The sequence below is a fragment of the Odocoileus virginianus genome, unplaced genomic scaffold (genome assembly GCF_023699985.2).
Source record: "Odocoileus virginianus isolate 20LAN1187 ecotype Illinois unplaced genomic scaffold, Ovbor_1.2 Unplaced_Scaffold_5, whole genome shotgun sequence".
In the NCBI taxonomy this organism is placed as follows: domain Eukaryota; kingdom Metazoa; phylum Chordata; class Mammalia; order Artiodactyla; family Cervidae; genus Odocoileus; species Odocoileus virginianus.
Genome location: NW_027224267.1, coordinates 922,270 through 936,843, shown reverse-complemented (window position 1 = coordinate 936,843; position 14,574 = coordinate 922,270). Strand labels below are relative to the sequence as shown.

General features: G+C 60.0%; 1 protein-coding gene across 3 annotated transcripts in view; it reads right to left on the bottom strand.

Moving 5' to 3' along the window:
- The window catches only part of ACOX3 (acyl-CoA oxidase 3, pristanoyl), a 50,431-nt gene that overhangs the window by 12,018 nt on the left and 23,839 nt on the right, over positions 1-14,574 (bottom strand). For all 3 annotated transcript variants that reach the window (XR_011485979.1, XM_070462446.1, XM_070462445.1), the window contains exons 9-14: positions 13,280-13,462; positions 11,537-11,659; positions 9,860-9,980; positions 5,678-5,800; positions 5,325-5,438; positions 895-1,010 (exon numbers count right to left, since the gene is read on the bottom strand). Coding sequence is in view for 2 of the 3 variants with exons in the window: in XM_070462446.1 (XP_070318547.1) it covers positions 895-1,010; positions 5,325-5,438; positions 5,678-5,800; positions 9,860-9,980; positions 11,537-11,659; positions 13,280-13,462 (780 nt within the window). In the remaining variant the exon portion in view is untranslated. The remainder of the gene's footprint in view (positions 1-894; positions 1,011-5,324; positions 5,439-5,677; positions 5,801-9,859; positions 9,981-11,536; positions 11,660-13,279; positions 13,463-14,574) is intronic.

The window sequence follows — 14,574 nt, the reverse complement described above, 5'->3', positions numbered from 1 at the left end:
AACCCCCAAATCACGCAGCTCCAACACCCACAGGGGTGAGAGCCTGGTTCCAGCCCCTGCACCCTCCGCTTCCCTCCCGAGTCCTCACACTTGGTGCCCACCCTTGACTTCTCCCGGATGGCCTGCCCGTGCCATCAGAGATCTGCCCACCGTATTAACAGACCTGGGCCAGCGCCCATGAGGGGTCCTATGAGGTGCCCATGCTGGGGCCGTGGGGTGGGGGGCACAGAACAGAAACTCTGAGGGACAGTCCTAGCCTGCACAGCCCAAGCTGCTCCGTGATCACGAAGAGCTCCCAAGAGAGGCCGGCAGTAGGACACCGCAGGCCAGGAAGGCCCGCTCCCTGCTCCCTGCACAGGCCCCTCTCTCACAAATCCTCACCCCCGACAAACCTCCAGTCCCAGGAAAAACATTCCAACCCAGGTATCAATTTCTGGTGTGCTCTGATTTCCGAGTATATTTTCATTTTAACAAGTTACGAATAAGTGTCAGTCGCTCGGTCGTGCCCAACTGTTTGCGACCCCAGGCACTGTAGCGCACCAGGCTCCTCTGTCCATGGAGACTCTCCAGGCCAGAATACTGGAGCAGGTCAGCCATTCCCTTCTCTGGGGGATCATCCCGACCCAAGGATAGAACCTGGGTCTCCCGCCTTGCAGGTGGATTCTTTACCAGCTCAGCCACCAGGGAAGCCTAAATTACGAATACTTCAGGCAGAGACAGACTCTGAGCTGCCCAAGCCTGGACACCAGCCGCGCGGTGTAGCAAAAGGGCTGGGCTCGGGGTGCGGGTGGCTCGGGCGCATCACTGATCCCGGCAGCAGAGAGCCAGAGAGGACACGGCAGTGGGGGATCAGGAGCAGCTCACGAAGAAGCCACTTCTGACACAAACACGTACCTGACAGTTGTTTCTGGCTTCAAAGTCGCTTTTTCCTGAGCGTTTCTCTTGATTGAGCCTCTGGTAGCTCTCCCTGAGCAGGTAGCAGACCAGCCACTCGTATGCCGCCAGCGGGACTTCAGAGTGAGAGACAGAGAGACACGTGAGTGCAGGGCCTCAACCCTCATGCTGAGTGAGAGAGACAGGGCCAGTTCACAGACCTGGAATCTGCGCCCCGGGGACGAGGGCTGCCCACCCGACTCCCACCCCTCGGTGGTGGTCAGGCTGAGACAGGCAGAGGGGGAGGGCGTTTCCTGGCTCTGCTGTGAGGCCGGCCTGAGTTCTACACGGTTCCAGCAACCAGAGTCCACGAGGTCACAGAGCCCCTTCTGGGGTCGCTGTTGTTCAGTAGAAAAGTCACGTCCGACTCTGTGACCCCGTGGCTCCTCCATCCTCCACTGCCTCCCAGAATTTACTCAAGCTCATGTTCATTGAGTCGGTGATGCCATCCAACCATCTCATCCTCTGTCGTCCCCTTCTCCTCCCACCTTCAGTCTTTCCCAGCATCAGGGTCTTTTCCAGTGAAGTCAGTTCTTCGCATCAGGTGGCCAAAGTATTGGAGCTTCAGCTTCAGCATCAGTCCTTCCAATGAATATTCAGGACTGATTTCCTTTAGGATGGACTGGTTGGATCTCCTTGTAGTCCAAGGGACTCTCAAGAGTCTTCTCCAGCACCTCAGTTCGAAAGTATCAATTCTTCAACACTCAGCCTTCTTTATGGTCTTTTGGGGGTAACCACCTCATTCACGATGAGGATACACAGTCCAGATGAAACTCAGGCCTGCACGATGTCAGGGCGACTTTCTGGCAGGTGGTGGAGGAGTGGTGCTCTGTCCACCTGGCCGGCCAGGCCCTGGGCCTCACATCAGCTCTGCTGAGACCTCACCCCCTCCTCCGGCCCTCAGGGGAGAGGAGAGGAAGCTGCTGACAGGGGTGCGGATGGACAGGGACCAGCTGGAAGGGGATGGAGGGAGACCCCCACCCTCCCAGCCCATCCCAGGGCTGTGCCTGCCTCTGTGGGTCCTTCTGTCATCACACCTCACGGGTTCCCAGGACGTGGGTGATTCAGAACACCCAGCCCGGCAGGGCTGTTCCTGCCCCCTCCAGTGAGGACCAGGGGACAAGGAGGCGCCCGGGCACACGGCGAGGTAGCCGGGCGGGTGTGGGGTCTGAGCTGGCTGTGAGGCTCTGGGTCCATGCGCTCATCTGCTACCCAGGCAGAGGGCCCAGGCCTGTGGGACCTGCAGCTGTCTGGGCTCTGGAGCCGCAGGACCGACCTGAGGGCACTGGGCCTGGACCCAAAGGCTGGACGCAGGGGCCCTGGGACTTCCCCCCGGGTGGCACAGCCTGTTCCCTGGGAGCACATCCCGTGGTACCCACTACTGCAGACCTCCAGCCGTTTCGTGCTGCCGTATCTGCTAACAAACGTCACAGCACAGCTGAGCATTTCATTATCGAGCAAACGCTCCATCTCAGAGGCCTGAGGAGTCGAGGGCTCGGAGGCTGCAAGCAGCCTGACCAGCTCCCACAGCATGTCTCAGGGAGCCTAGCGTGAGGCAGGTTGCGGGGTGTGGACCCTGACACGGGGCACCCCTCCCACAGTTCTGCCAGGTATGGTGAGTGGAATGGGGCCCCCAAAGTCATGTCCATCTCTCGACCCCCTGAACCTGGGAGTGTGCTCTCACTTGGGCAAAGGGTCTTTGGAGAGAGGGCACCTCCTCCTAATACCTTACAGGGAAACGGAGGATCAGAGAGGGTAAGCATCTAGCCCAAGGTCACACAGCTCACTCCAGAGCCTGAGTCCCCAGTTTCTCTGAACACAGGATGCGACGCAACCCCACTGCCCTGTGACCCTCTGACCCACACAGCGGTCAGTGCAGCCAACCCACTTAGTGTTAGTGGCTCAGCTGCGTCGACTCTGCGACCCCACAGACTGTAGCCCACCAGGCTCCTCTGTCCACGGGGATTCTCCAGGCAAGAATGCTGCAGTGGGTTGCCATTTCCTTCTCCAGGGGCTCTTCCCAACCTCAGGGACTGGACCCCGGTCTTCTGAATCGTAGGCAGAGTCTTCACCGTCCTAGCTGCCGGGAGAGCCCAGCCAATCCACTGCACTCCAATTAGCTCATATTGTTGCAAGTGAGCCAACGAGAGGAGAGGACTGCGTCTCACGTGATCATGTGATGTGTGGCTCCCCAGCGCTCAGGCCCATTTGTTAAACGCATCCTGGGCGCACACGCATCCACAGCACATAAATCAGAGGCACCGGGTGGAGAGCTGCCCTGCCCCTCCTGCTCCGAATGAACCTTCTAATTCCTTAAGGGAAGAAAAAATCTCCTGGCCTTGCAGGCAGGCCTCGTTCAACCCTGGAAGGCCCTGCACGTCCCGTCCTGCAGAGCCCAGGGTCCCATGTCGCCCGTGGACTTTCACCAGAGATGCAGCTGAGACGAGGCCTGGCCCGGGGTCTGGGGCTTAAATGACGGAGCACCCTGTGGATGAACGGAGGGCTGCGAGCTTCAGGCTCCCTTCTCCCCGTGGAGAACGTCGTCAGGGTTCCTTCCACGCCAAGCCTTCTCTGCCAGATGAGTTTTGCTTGCGCTCTTCCCTCCAGAAAATGTTTTCACTTGGTTGGAACGAGTGAAAATTAGAGCACTCGCAGGAAAAACAGATGACGCTGCCCTGGCGTCCTTCCTGCCGCTGTGCACAAAACAGCTTCTGCGTCCACAGCGCCAGCGAGCAGGGCGGGGGCGGGGGGTGCGTGGCAGGCCTGGGCCGGGGGTGGACACGGCAGGCCCCGTGACATGTCCGAGAGCTGGCCGACCATGTGTTTACGCTCTGATTTTACCATGGGGGATGGTTTTGTGGGGGGTGGAATTCCGGTGGGGTGGATGTTACTAGAATGATGAGGTCATTTCCTGGGCTTCCTGGAGCAACATCTGGCGGCTCTGGAACCATCAGAAAGACCTTTAGGTGTGTCCCAGCGTCCTCCCAGCTCTTTAAAAAGACAGATGAAGAAGGTGCATCGTCAGAAAAGCTGTAACAAAGGGTGGTGAGGGAACTGAAGCAGTGACAAGCAGAAACGTCTCTGGCTGCTGCTGTCGATGAAAATGGAGGAGAGACCGCTGGGAAATGGGCCCAGCCTGGGTCCCACCCTCGCTCCAGCCCCAGACATGGACTGGGAGGCCGAAGCTCCTCTCCTGGAGACCTGGGCGGCAGTGCAGCTTGACAGGCCCCCCCTCCCCAACACCACACACACACATTCACACACACATGCACACTCACACACACACACCACTCACTCACACACTCTCACACACATTCACACAACCACTCAAACACACTCACACACACACACACCCCCACACACACATTCACATACTCACACACACGCACACATTCACACACATGCACACACACTCACACACACTCCCCACAGCCCACAGCCTGGGATGCTGTGATGGGCCATGTGCCCTTCGGGTACATGGGGGTGGCTCCTTCACCCAGAGGACCGCAGGGGACGCGCACGCTCTGTAAGCCAGGTGCCCTCCTGCCACGCCAAAGGCTCTCTGCTAACAGTCTTGGGGGAACGTACGGCATCTTGACAGCAATTTCTGTGATGAAAGCTGCGGCTGGAGCAGGGTGGGGTGTCGGCACACTGTGGGCTGAGCTGAGCACTGTGCTGGGTGCACCCGCGTGTCCCCGCCCGCATCCTCACCAGCCAGCAGACCGTGCTGTCCCCATCCGGCAGGGCAGGCGGATGGGGGACGCACCCTAAACCCCACAGCGGGTGCGGGTCCAGGAGCGGGCCCAGCACCCTCGATCTCTGGCAGGTGGGCTGCCTTCCCGGCTCCTGGGTGACTGGCCAGAGGGTCAGCTTCTGCCCGCCTATTGGGTGGGGGCATGTGTGCCTGGGGGTCGGGTGGGACCACACAGGGGGCCCCGAGGTGCTTGGCCACAGGAGTTACAGGCAGCAGAGGGACACACGCTCACTGAAACCCACGAAGGGGGCGGTGATCACTTCAGGAGGCTACGCTGTGGCGTGAAGCTGCCACGGCTGGCACCGGATTTGACAGAAAGACGCGTGGGCCCTTGGGGGAGGAAGGCGCATCCTTCAGACGTCATTAACACGCGGTGCGGAGGGGAGGGGCTGTGACCACCCCTGCTCTTTCTGTGACGTCTCTCCTTGACCACTCACTGTGAAGTGGGGGGAGGGAGGCGGGTGGGAGCCGGGACTCCAGGGAGCGGGGAGCAAGATCCTTTGTCTCCATTGTTGGCGTCAGCGTGAGACACAGGGAGGTGTCCATGGATGAATCATCAATGGAAGAATGAGGCGGCAAAGCAACAGGCTGCTTCCCGCCGGGCACGACACACCTGGAGACAGGGAAGGGCATTTACCTGAGGAGTCCAGCAAGTCCTCGGGGCTGGAGCCCTCGAACCTCCTGCCGAGAATGTCTGGATAGGCGTCCAGAAAGTCCACGGTCTTCAGGGGGCTCTGGATGCAGGCACCGCCTAGGGGCAGAGCCGGTGACTCCAGGGAGAGCCGAGGACCCCTACCCGGGCGTGTCTGGTGGACAAATCGCCCCTCACCGCCACCCGCCCCAGCCCATCACTTCAGAAGCTGGTCCAGCCCTGTTTGATCATGTGTTTCCTGCCTGCAAACACAGAGTCCATTCTGACAGAAGAGCTGGCTCAGGGGGCCCTGGGAACCCCCTCACCCCGCAGGGCTGCAGGGGCGCCAGCCACCTCACCTTGGTCCCGGTGAGCCAGCAGGCCAAGCAGGTAGTTGCTGGTCTGCTGCAGCAGGACGTTGTTGTCACCTTCGTACGTGCAGTTGGGGTCATTGTCGTCTCTGAGGTTGCCCAGACGGTTCACTGCAAGGAGGCGTGCTCATCACTGGGGGTGCGGGCGGGAGAGATGCCCTCACCCCTGCCATCCGGGACTCTGAGGTCAGGTCCCAGGCCCAGTCTGACTGGACGAAGCACCTCCCGCCCTCTCCAGGCCCAGCTCCGCCCCCAGCCAGCAGCGCGCCCTATCCATCCGGCTGCTCCCTCTTCAAGGACACACTGGGAACACCTGCAAGGCTCCCGGGAAGCACCCACTGCCACCGGCATCCTGTGACCATCATGAGTCTCACGGATCGCCTGGCAAAGCCCCCTCCGGGGGGCCCACTGACGGAGCGGACTACCTGGGCGGGCGCCCTTCTTCCTCATACAACTAAAGGCACCCTTCTCTTTACATGCGACGTCTCAAATATCTGAAGACAGTGCTTCTTTTTCTCTTGCCTTTCCTACCAGTGAAATAACCCAACTCCTTCATAGATTTCATAAGATTCTTCCCAGACCCTCCCCACCTGGGTCTCCAGCATATTAACAGAATGTTCTCCAGATGTGAGGCTGAGATGGAGGAATGGGTAGGACGCCCAACTTCTCACACTCACATACTGCTATGGACAGCCCAAGAGGGTGTTAAGGTGCTCCATAGCAGATACGAGGTTTGTGGTCACCTGTGACACCCTGATCGTCTTCCGCTGACTTGCTGCCCTGTGCCACAGTTAGAGCACCGAACATGAAGATCTCAGAGCGACCTTAGAGAGATGACTAGAAACTGATATTCAAATCTAGATAAAGGGCTTTACATTTATCCCTGAGTTTGGCCACACTGGATTCAGCCCAGAAGGAATTATGTGATGACACTTGATTCGGTCGTTTCTGCTGTCTGCGGGCTTCATGATTCAAGCTCCTCATTCTAAACTATTTATAGCGTCTCTATGAGCTATAACAACAAACAAAAACTACAAAGAACACTGCACAGAAGACAAAACACACGGGTGAGTAACTTCTGCGGCGCCATGGTTACCCACACGTCAGTAACGCAGAGTGGAGAAGTCAAGGGCCCCCCCGCCTGCCCCCCACCGCACGAGGAGTAACTGGGACGCATCTTCACCGAAAGCACACAGCTATCTCCAGAGTGTCGCCGAGATGCTCAGACTCAACCGGTGCCTAAAAGACTCCAAAGGAATAAACCATCAGGAAGGTCTCTGCCAATTCTTCTGCCGTCTCGTCTGAGTCACCAGACTTTACCCATTGGTGACTGAAGGTTGGCACATGGGAAGTTAGGCAGGGAAGCGGCAAATAATAAGGGTGATCATAATAATAATGGGCTTTTCTGATGGCTCAGACGGTAAAGAATTGGCCTGCCGTGCAGGAAACCCGGGTTCAATCCCTCTGTTGGGAAAACCTCCTGGAGAAGGGCATGGCCACCCACTCCAGTATTCTTGCCTGGAGAAGCCCATGGACAGAGGAGCCTGGAGGGCTACAGTCCAAGAGCTGGACACGACTGAGCAAGTAAGACTTTCACTTTCATAATAAGAGTAACGGGGCACAGGCCACCTGCCCCACACTCTCTAAGCCCTTCAAGTGTGTTCATCCACTCACTCGCTGCAAGGACTCCTGTCGTGCCATGCTATCATCAGCCCACCTTGTGGAGAAGAACACCAAGCAGCAGGCTGCGGGTCAGCTCGCCCTCAGATACGCAGCCAGCGACCAGCAGAGACAGACGAGGCAGGGTCTGGGCCCGGCCTGTCAGTCACCTGCTCTCTGCACCACCCATCAGCTGCTCAAACAGCCGCCAGTAACGACAGAAGTGGACGCTAAGTCTCAGAGTGTCTCATTGGAACAAAACGCGGGGCCAGGATCCTGCCAAGTCATTAACCAGAAAGTTCCAACTCAGATGAACGGATGATACGCTCTCTTCTGTTCTGGCTTTCGGTCTCCACGCTACCTCGTGACCCCCGGGTTTCAGCCAGGGAGCATCAGGTGGCAGGGAACCGAGGGATGGGATGGGAGAGCAGGGCCCGGCCAAACTGCTCTGGAAAGTTCCAGATGGTAAATGCCGTCTGCAGAGACATCTCAGCTCTGTGGGGGGAGCAGGAACATGGCCACAGGAAGCGTGTAAATGAATGGTCACGGCTATGTGCTGATAAACCATTATTTACAAAAATCTTTATCCACAGAAATAGCCTTTGGCCCACAGGCTGTCGTGTGCTGACCCCTGGCTGTGTGCTGACCCCTGGTTGATCGTGTGCTGACCCCTGGCCATATGCTGACTCCTGGTCATGCACTGACCCCTGGTTGGTCATGTGCTGACCCCTGGCCATGTATCGATCCCAGTCATATGCTGACCCCTGGCCGTGCGCTGACCCCTGGTTGGCTGTGCGCTGAACCCTGGTGGTTGTGCGCTGATCCCTGGCTGTGCATTGTTCCCTGGTTGGTCGTGTGCTGACCCCTGGTTGGCCGTGCACTGACCCCCTGGTTGGTTGTGTGCTGACCCCTTGTTGGCCGTGCGCTGACCCCTGGCTGTGTGCTGACCCCTGGCCGTGCGCTGACCCCTGGTTGGCCGTACGCTGACCCCTGGCTGTGCGCTGACCCCTGGCTGTGCGCTGACCCCCTGGCTGTGCGCTGACCCCTGGCTGTGCGCTGACCCCTGGCCGTGCGCTGACCCCTGGTTGGCCGTACATTGACCCCTGGCTGTGCGCTGACCCCTGGCTGTGCGCTGACCCCTGGTTGGCCGTGCACTGACCCCTGGTTGTGCGCTGACCCCTGGCTGTGCACTGACCCCTGGCTGTGCGCTGACCCCGTGTTGGCTGTGCGCTGACCCCTGGCTGTGCGCTGACCCCTGGCCGTGCGCTGACCCCTGGTTGGCCGTACACTGACCCCTGGTTGGCCGTGCGCTGACCCCTGGTTGGCCGTGCACTGACCCCTGGCCGTGCGCTGACCCCTGGCTGTGCGCTGACCCCTGGTTGGCCGTACACTGACCCCTGGCTGTGCGCTGACCCCTGGCTGTGCGCTGACCCCCTGGCTGTGCGCTGACCCCTGGCCGTGCGCTGACCCCTGGCCGTGCGCTGACCCCTGGTTGGCCGTACATTGACCCCTGGCTGTGCGCTGACCCCTGGCTGTGCGCTGACCCCTGGTTGGCCGTGCACTGACCCCTGGTTGTGCGCTGACCCCTGGCTGTGCACTGACCCCTGGCTGTGCGCTGACCCCGTGTTGGCTGTGCGCTGACCCCTGGCTGTGCGCTGACCCCTGGCCGTGCGCTGACCCCTGGTTGGCCGTACACTGACCCCTGGTTGGCTGTGCGCTGACCCCTGGTTGGCCGTGCACTGACCCCTGGCCGTGCGCTGACCCCTGGCTGTGCGCTGACCCCTGGTTGGCCGTGCGCTGACCCCTGGCTGTGCGCTGACCCCGTGTTGGCTGTGCGCTGACCCCGTGTTGGCTGTGCGCTGACCCCTGGTTGGCCGTGCACTGACCCCTGGCTGTGTGCTGACCCCTGGCTGTGCGCTGACCCCTGGTTGGTCGTGAGCTGACCCCTGGTTGGCCGTACACTGACCCCTGGCTGTGCGCTGACCCCTGGCTGTGCGCTGACCCCTGGTTGGTCGTGCGCTGACCCCTGGTTGGCCGTGCGCTGACCCCTGGCTGTGCGCTGACCCCTGGCTGTGTGCTGACCCCTGGTTGGTCGTGCGCTGACCCCTGGTTGGCCGTTCGCTGACCCCTGGCCGTGCGCTGACCCCTGGTTGGTTGTGCACTGACCCCTGGCTGTGCGCTGACCCCGTGTTGGCTGTACACTGACCCCTGGCTGTGCGCTGACCCCTGGCCGTGCGCTGACCCCTGGCCGTGCGCTGACCCCTGGTTGGCCGTACACTGACCCCTGGCCGTGCGCTGACCCCTGGTTGGCCGTACACTGACCCCTGGCTGTGCGCTGACCCCTGGTTGGCTGTGCACTGACCCCTGGCTGTGCGCTGACCCCTGGTTGGCTGTGCGCTGACCCCTGGTTGGTCGTGCGCTGACCCCTGGCCGTGTGCTGACCCCCGGTCGGGTGTGAGTCACATGGTAGGGATGAGGACAGAAACCAGCCCACGTGTCTCTGGAACCTACTGGCCAGGTAGCCGTGTCCTCCACACGCCTCGCGGCACTCCTGGATCCCCCGCTGGGCCGTCCACGAGGCCAGGGGCTTACCGGCCGACGACAAGGCGTGGATCTCGCGTCCCAGCTCTGCCTTGGGAGGGAGAAAAGCCAACAAGATCAGGGGGAAGAGAGGGTCCGACCCCAGAGGTCAGGGGCCAGGCCAAGCTCAGCCTCAAAGGCCTACGCCGCCTCCGGTCTCACCCAGGTGGCTGACAACCACTACAGTAGGAGACCCGGTTTTAGCTTAAGAAACGGCTCATCTACGCGTGGATACCCCCCGCTCTAGTCATGCGACTTCCTAGCGCTGAAGATAAACACCTGAAGCTGCTCAGCGGGTAGACCCTGGTGGGAGGTGATCGTGGGAGAACACGCTCATGACTCAGTCTACCCGACGGCTGCTCAGGCTCCAGTGCTTCACGGGCAGACGGGCAGACGAGGAAGAAACCCGAGGGTGGGAGGCAGTGCTCACACGCTGCCCCCAGGGGAGAGGGCAGGGGGCAGCCCCAGAGGGCTGCAAAGCCCTGGCCATTCAGGACCCCCTGTGCAGGCCCCGCTCAGGGTCCCTAGTTTTAACACATCTAGTAAATATTGTTTTACTTCAATGTGATCGTTAGCAGCAACAATTACAAGTAAGACACACCTACACACACCTGCTGAATAAGGTGATGTGCTTTACCGGCATTTTCAGCTTCACAGAAGCGCTACTTTGTAACCCATGCCTGGGTTGAACTACTTTTTCTGAGCTTCAGAAAGAAAAAAAAATAGACCATGGTGACCCTTGAAAACATTACTAGCAGGACAATTCCATTGTCAGCTGGCAAAACTTCAGTGACTCATGTTTGAGGCCAGGGGGAAAATGCATTAGCTCCACATTCCTGATGAAATGGTCCTCGGGGTCACGTCAGCCTGACTGCATGGCTGTGCACCCTGCCAGCCCCCTACCCCTTCACCCTCCGCCTCTTGACGCCTGGGCGTCTATGCTGGATATTCCAAAATGTGCTAATTTGATACAGGCTTTTCAGGGCGTGGTCGGTAAGCCCGCTCTCTGTAGCATTTCTGATGAGTTTTCAGAGGCACTTGCACTGTGCCTTTTCGCTCTGCCCAGGAGGCAGCGTGAAGCAGAAAAAAAAATCAACGTGTGATTTTTCCATGTGATTCTGAGTCCACCCATGGAAATTACCAGAAGACCCTTTCTGGGCACAGGGGCTGATCTCAGCAGGTCTGCACGCTTGCATCTGGCACAAAGCCGCGCCTGTCAGCTCACATCCAGTCAGCTGGATGGAGACCTTTGTGGGGTTGTTTATGAAAGGATCAGAGCCGTGAAATCCACAGAGGGGGCCGGTAATGTGGATTTTGCAAAAGCATCCTGTTCCCCAGAGGAGAACAACAGCTGAACTCACAGACGGGAACCAGGAGCCGTGTCAGCATGTCTTCGAGAATGGGGGGTGCGGACACGTGCCGACACGGCCCCCATCCCCACGACGGGCTCCAGGAGGACACGCCCAGGGGCCAAGTCGGACGAGCCTGCATCATCCCTGCAGATCCACACACCCAGGTTGTTTTGAAAGAAAGGCTGAGCCTGCCCTGTTCAAATCCAGTGAGATTTAAATGAGGGTGAACACAGCAGAGAAAAGCAGGGGCTCTCACCTGCCTGACGCTCTGGTCTTTCCCCAGGAGGCCTTGCTGAAGCTCCCCCAGATCCAGGAAGAGTGACTTGGAAAAGTGGTCCAAGGCGTAGGCGGCGGCCAGGTACGGCAGTAAGCGCCATTGCTGAAACGGACAAATCCCCGCCTGAACACCCGCACATCCTCGGCAAGACGACAGGGCGGGGGCAGCAGGAACCCACCCCCACGGTCCCCATGTTAATGCACAAGGCCCTGCATCTCTCCCGGAGCCCCCCACCTCCCCCCCATGACACCTGCCCCTGATGCCCTTCCAGCACGGCTGGTCTTCCCGGCCATCCCGACAGGCCCACGCAGGGGCAAGCGCCCATGGGCACTGCCCTGCACCGCGCTCTCTGCTGTCCCAGCCACGAGGTCCCTCAGCCAGAGTAAACGTGAACTATGATACAGGGAACTGAGACAGCCATGTCACCGTGCCCAAGCGCGGGGCCGACCTGGCCACGCCTTGCCCTTTGTGATCCTAGGAGGAAGACAGCGACTGCCCCCGAGCCAGGAGGGGAAACAGGCTCCCAGAGGCCGAGGGAGCACGTGTGTTTCACCAGCGCGAGTCGGCTGTTGCCTGGATGGAGGGGGAGGCTGAGAGGACCTGGAAGACAGTCAGCACCACCGCCACCAGCTCCATCGTCCATCGTCATCTGCGATCCCTGTGTGCGGTCACCGTGCCCAGGCCTGAACGTGGCTAATCCTTGCAACCACCCACAGAGGGGTGTGATCACCACTCCAACGTGCAAGGCAGAAAACTGGAGCACAGACAGGCTCAGCGCCTCGCCCACGGGCGCACAGCAGGGCGGGGTGGACCTGGGGTCAGAAGCCCACACGTGGGGCTCGGGTGGGCCCTGGTGACCACTGAGGCCAGGCTTCAAGCCCAGGCAGGGGGCGCGCTGTGACCTCACGAGGACTACGGGGTCCAGCGTCGCAGTGGATGCTGCGTGCCAGCCAGGCACAAGCTAGGCATGAGGCTCTTCCTCACTTGCTCATTTGGTATTAAACCAGGTTCGTTGTCCTACTAAGGGTCAAATTCGATCCAATTACAATGTCCTGAAACTCTCACTCAAACATGCCTTTGCTCACACATCGCTGGGCCCAAGACTGGGGCTCGGTCTAGTTGCTGCCTCTGGGGCCCCACCTGTGACCTGCGGACAACTACCAGCCCACTGGTACGCAGGGCAGCTGCGCGGTGGGCATGGAAGGGCTGGGGATACAGAGACACTGGTGGAGGCGCCCTGTGATCAAATGCCACGCCCACCCCCGCCCCGACCAGGCGCCCAGGCGCCCAGGTGATGCTCAGCTCGGGGTGCCCCCCTGCTGTCCGGGGCTGCCTCGACCTTGGAGGACCTGGAGGGGGGAGTGTCCCCTCTGCTAAAGGATGTCATCATGAACACCGCTGCACACTCAGCCACGGCATCCCAGGATGAACGGGCATGTCAGAGCGCGGCCTGGACACGCAGGACCCTGTAGAAGGGGTGAGCGTGCACACCTGCCCCCCCCGCCCCCCTCCACCGCCTCCTCCAGGCCCCTCATTTCTTTTCAACTAAAGACCATCGTGGAGACCATCTGTGGCCCCCGAGGCCACACTCCTTACGGGTCACCCTGTAACTCCAGAAGAGGCCTGGTCAGCCCCCCATGACCCAGCTGCAGAGGCCTGAGAGAAGCGGCGTGTTTGCACACAGACGGAACGACAGCGAACTCACGCCCGCAGACACTGTACCTGCATCGGGTACTCCAGCACCGGGACTTCCTCCCCATCGGTCGGCCCAAACTGACGCCTGGTGGCTGAGAAGCGCAGAGCGATGGACACGGCCAGCTTCAGGTTCACGACGGACATGGCCACGATGGCGACCCGGCCGAACGCCAGGCTGCCCAGGGACTTGCTGAAGTGCTGCCCCGCGTCCTGTGGAAGAAGAGCGGACGGCGGTGGACCCGGGACCCGCGGGCCACCCCGGGGACGGGCACGGGGGCGGAGGGGCGCGCCTGTCCTCGACCAACACTCCAGGCCCAGCCCCTGGGGCACCCCAGACACAGCCCCCCCTGGGGCTGAGTGGCACGGGGGGCGGGTGCGGTATGCCCATCACAGGACGGTACGGGGGACACCCAGCCCACAGGAGGAAGGGGCCCCGGGCAGACTCGCTATCTGTGCAGACCCACAAGCTGCCACGTGGAGGCAGGAAGCCCTGCTCTCGATCTCACCGAGGACCAGACGCAGCTCTGCCGAGAGCGAGGCTGGAGGCGAGGGCGGAGAACACAACTGGTGCCAACATCTTCTTCGTAAAAAGGGCTCCCACCCCGCTCCCCCGGGATTCCTGCCTCCCTGTCGAGCCACCATCCCAAGGGCTGTGACAGTCATCAGGACAGTCATCCGTTGTTCTCTGTGATCTTTTGTTGTTTGCTGTTGTTCAGCTGCCCAGCCGTGTCCGACTCTTTGTGACCCCATGGATGGCAGCATGCCAGGCCTCCCTGTCCATAACCACCTCCCGGAGTTTACTCAAACTCACGTCCATCGAGTCGGTGATGCCATCCTACCATCTCATCCTCTGTCGGCCCTTTCTCTTCCCGCCCTCAATATTTTCCAACATCAGGGTTTAAAACTAGCAATTGTCTGTGTGCATCTATCTTCAATTTGTTCTAAGTTTCAAGGTGCTTACCATGGTCCCTCATAGCAGCTTGGGTTTCAGGCCCATTGGTGGCGCTTGGGTACATCGGCCTGACAGTCTCACCAAACAACGTGATCATGTGTGCCTGCCTCATCCCGTGCTCCTTCTCCCGCTTCATTTATTTTATTATTCAGGCTTTTCTTCCAAAACTATGTCCACTTTGGTATTTGTGCGGCAGCCTTCCAAGCCCCTGGCCATGAATATTTACTATGTTCTCACGCACGAATGACAGCTTCGCTGAGTTTAGAAGAAGCACGTGTACGGCTGTTTTCCCTCCGTGGTGAGAAGCATCCTCTCCCTGACTGCTTTTGGCCAGAGTCACACCGGGAAAATCGGAGGTCAAGGGGCTTTG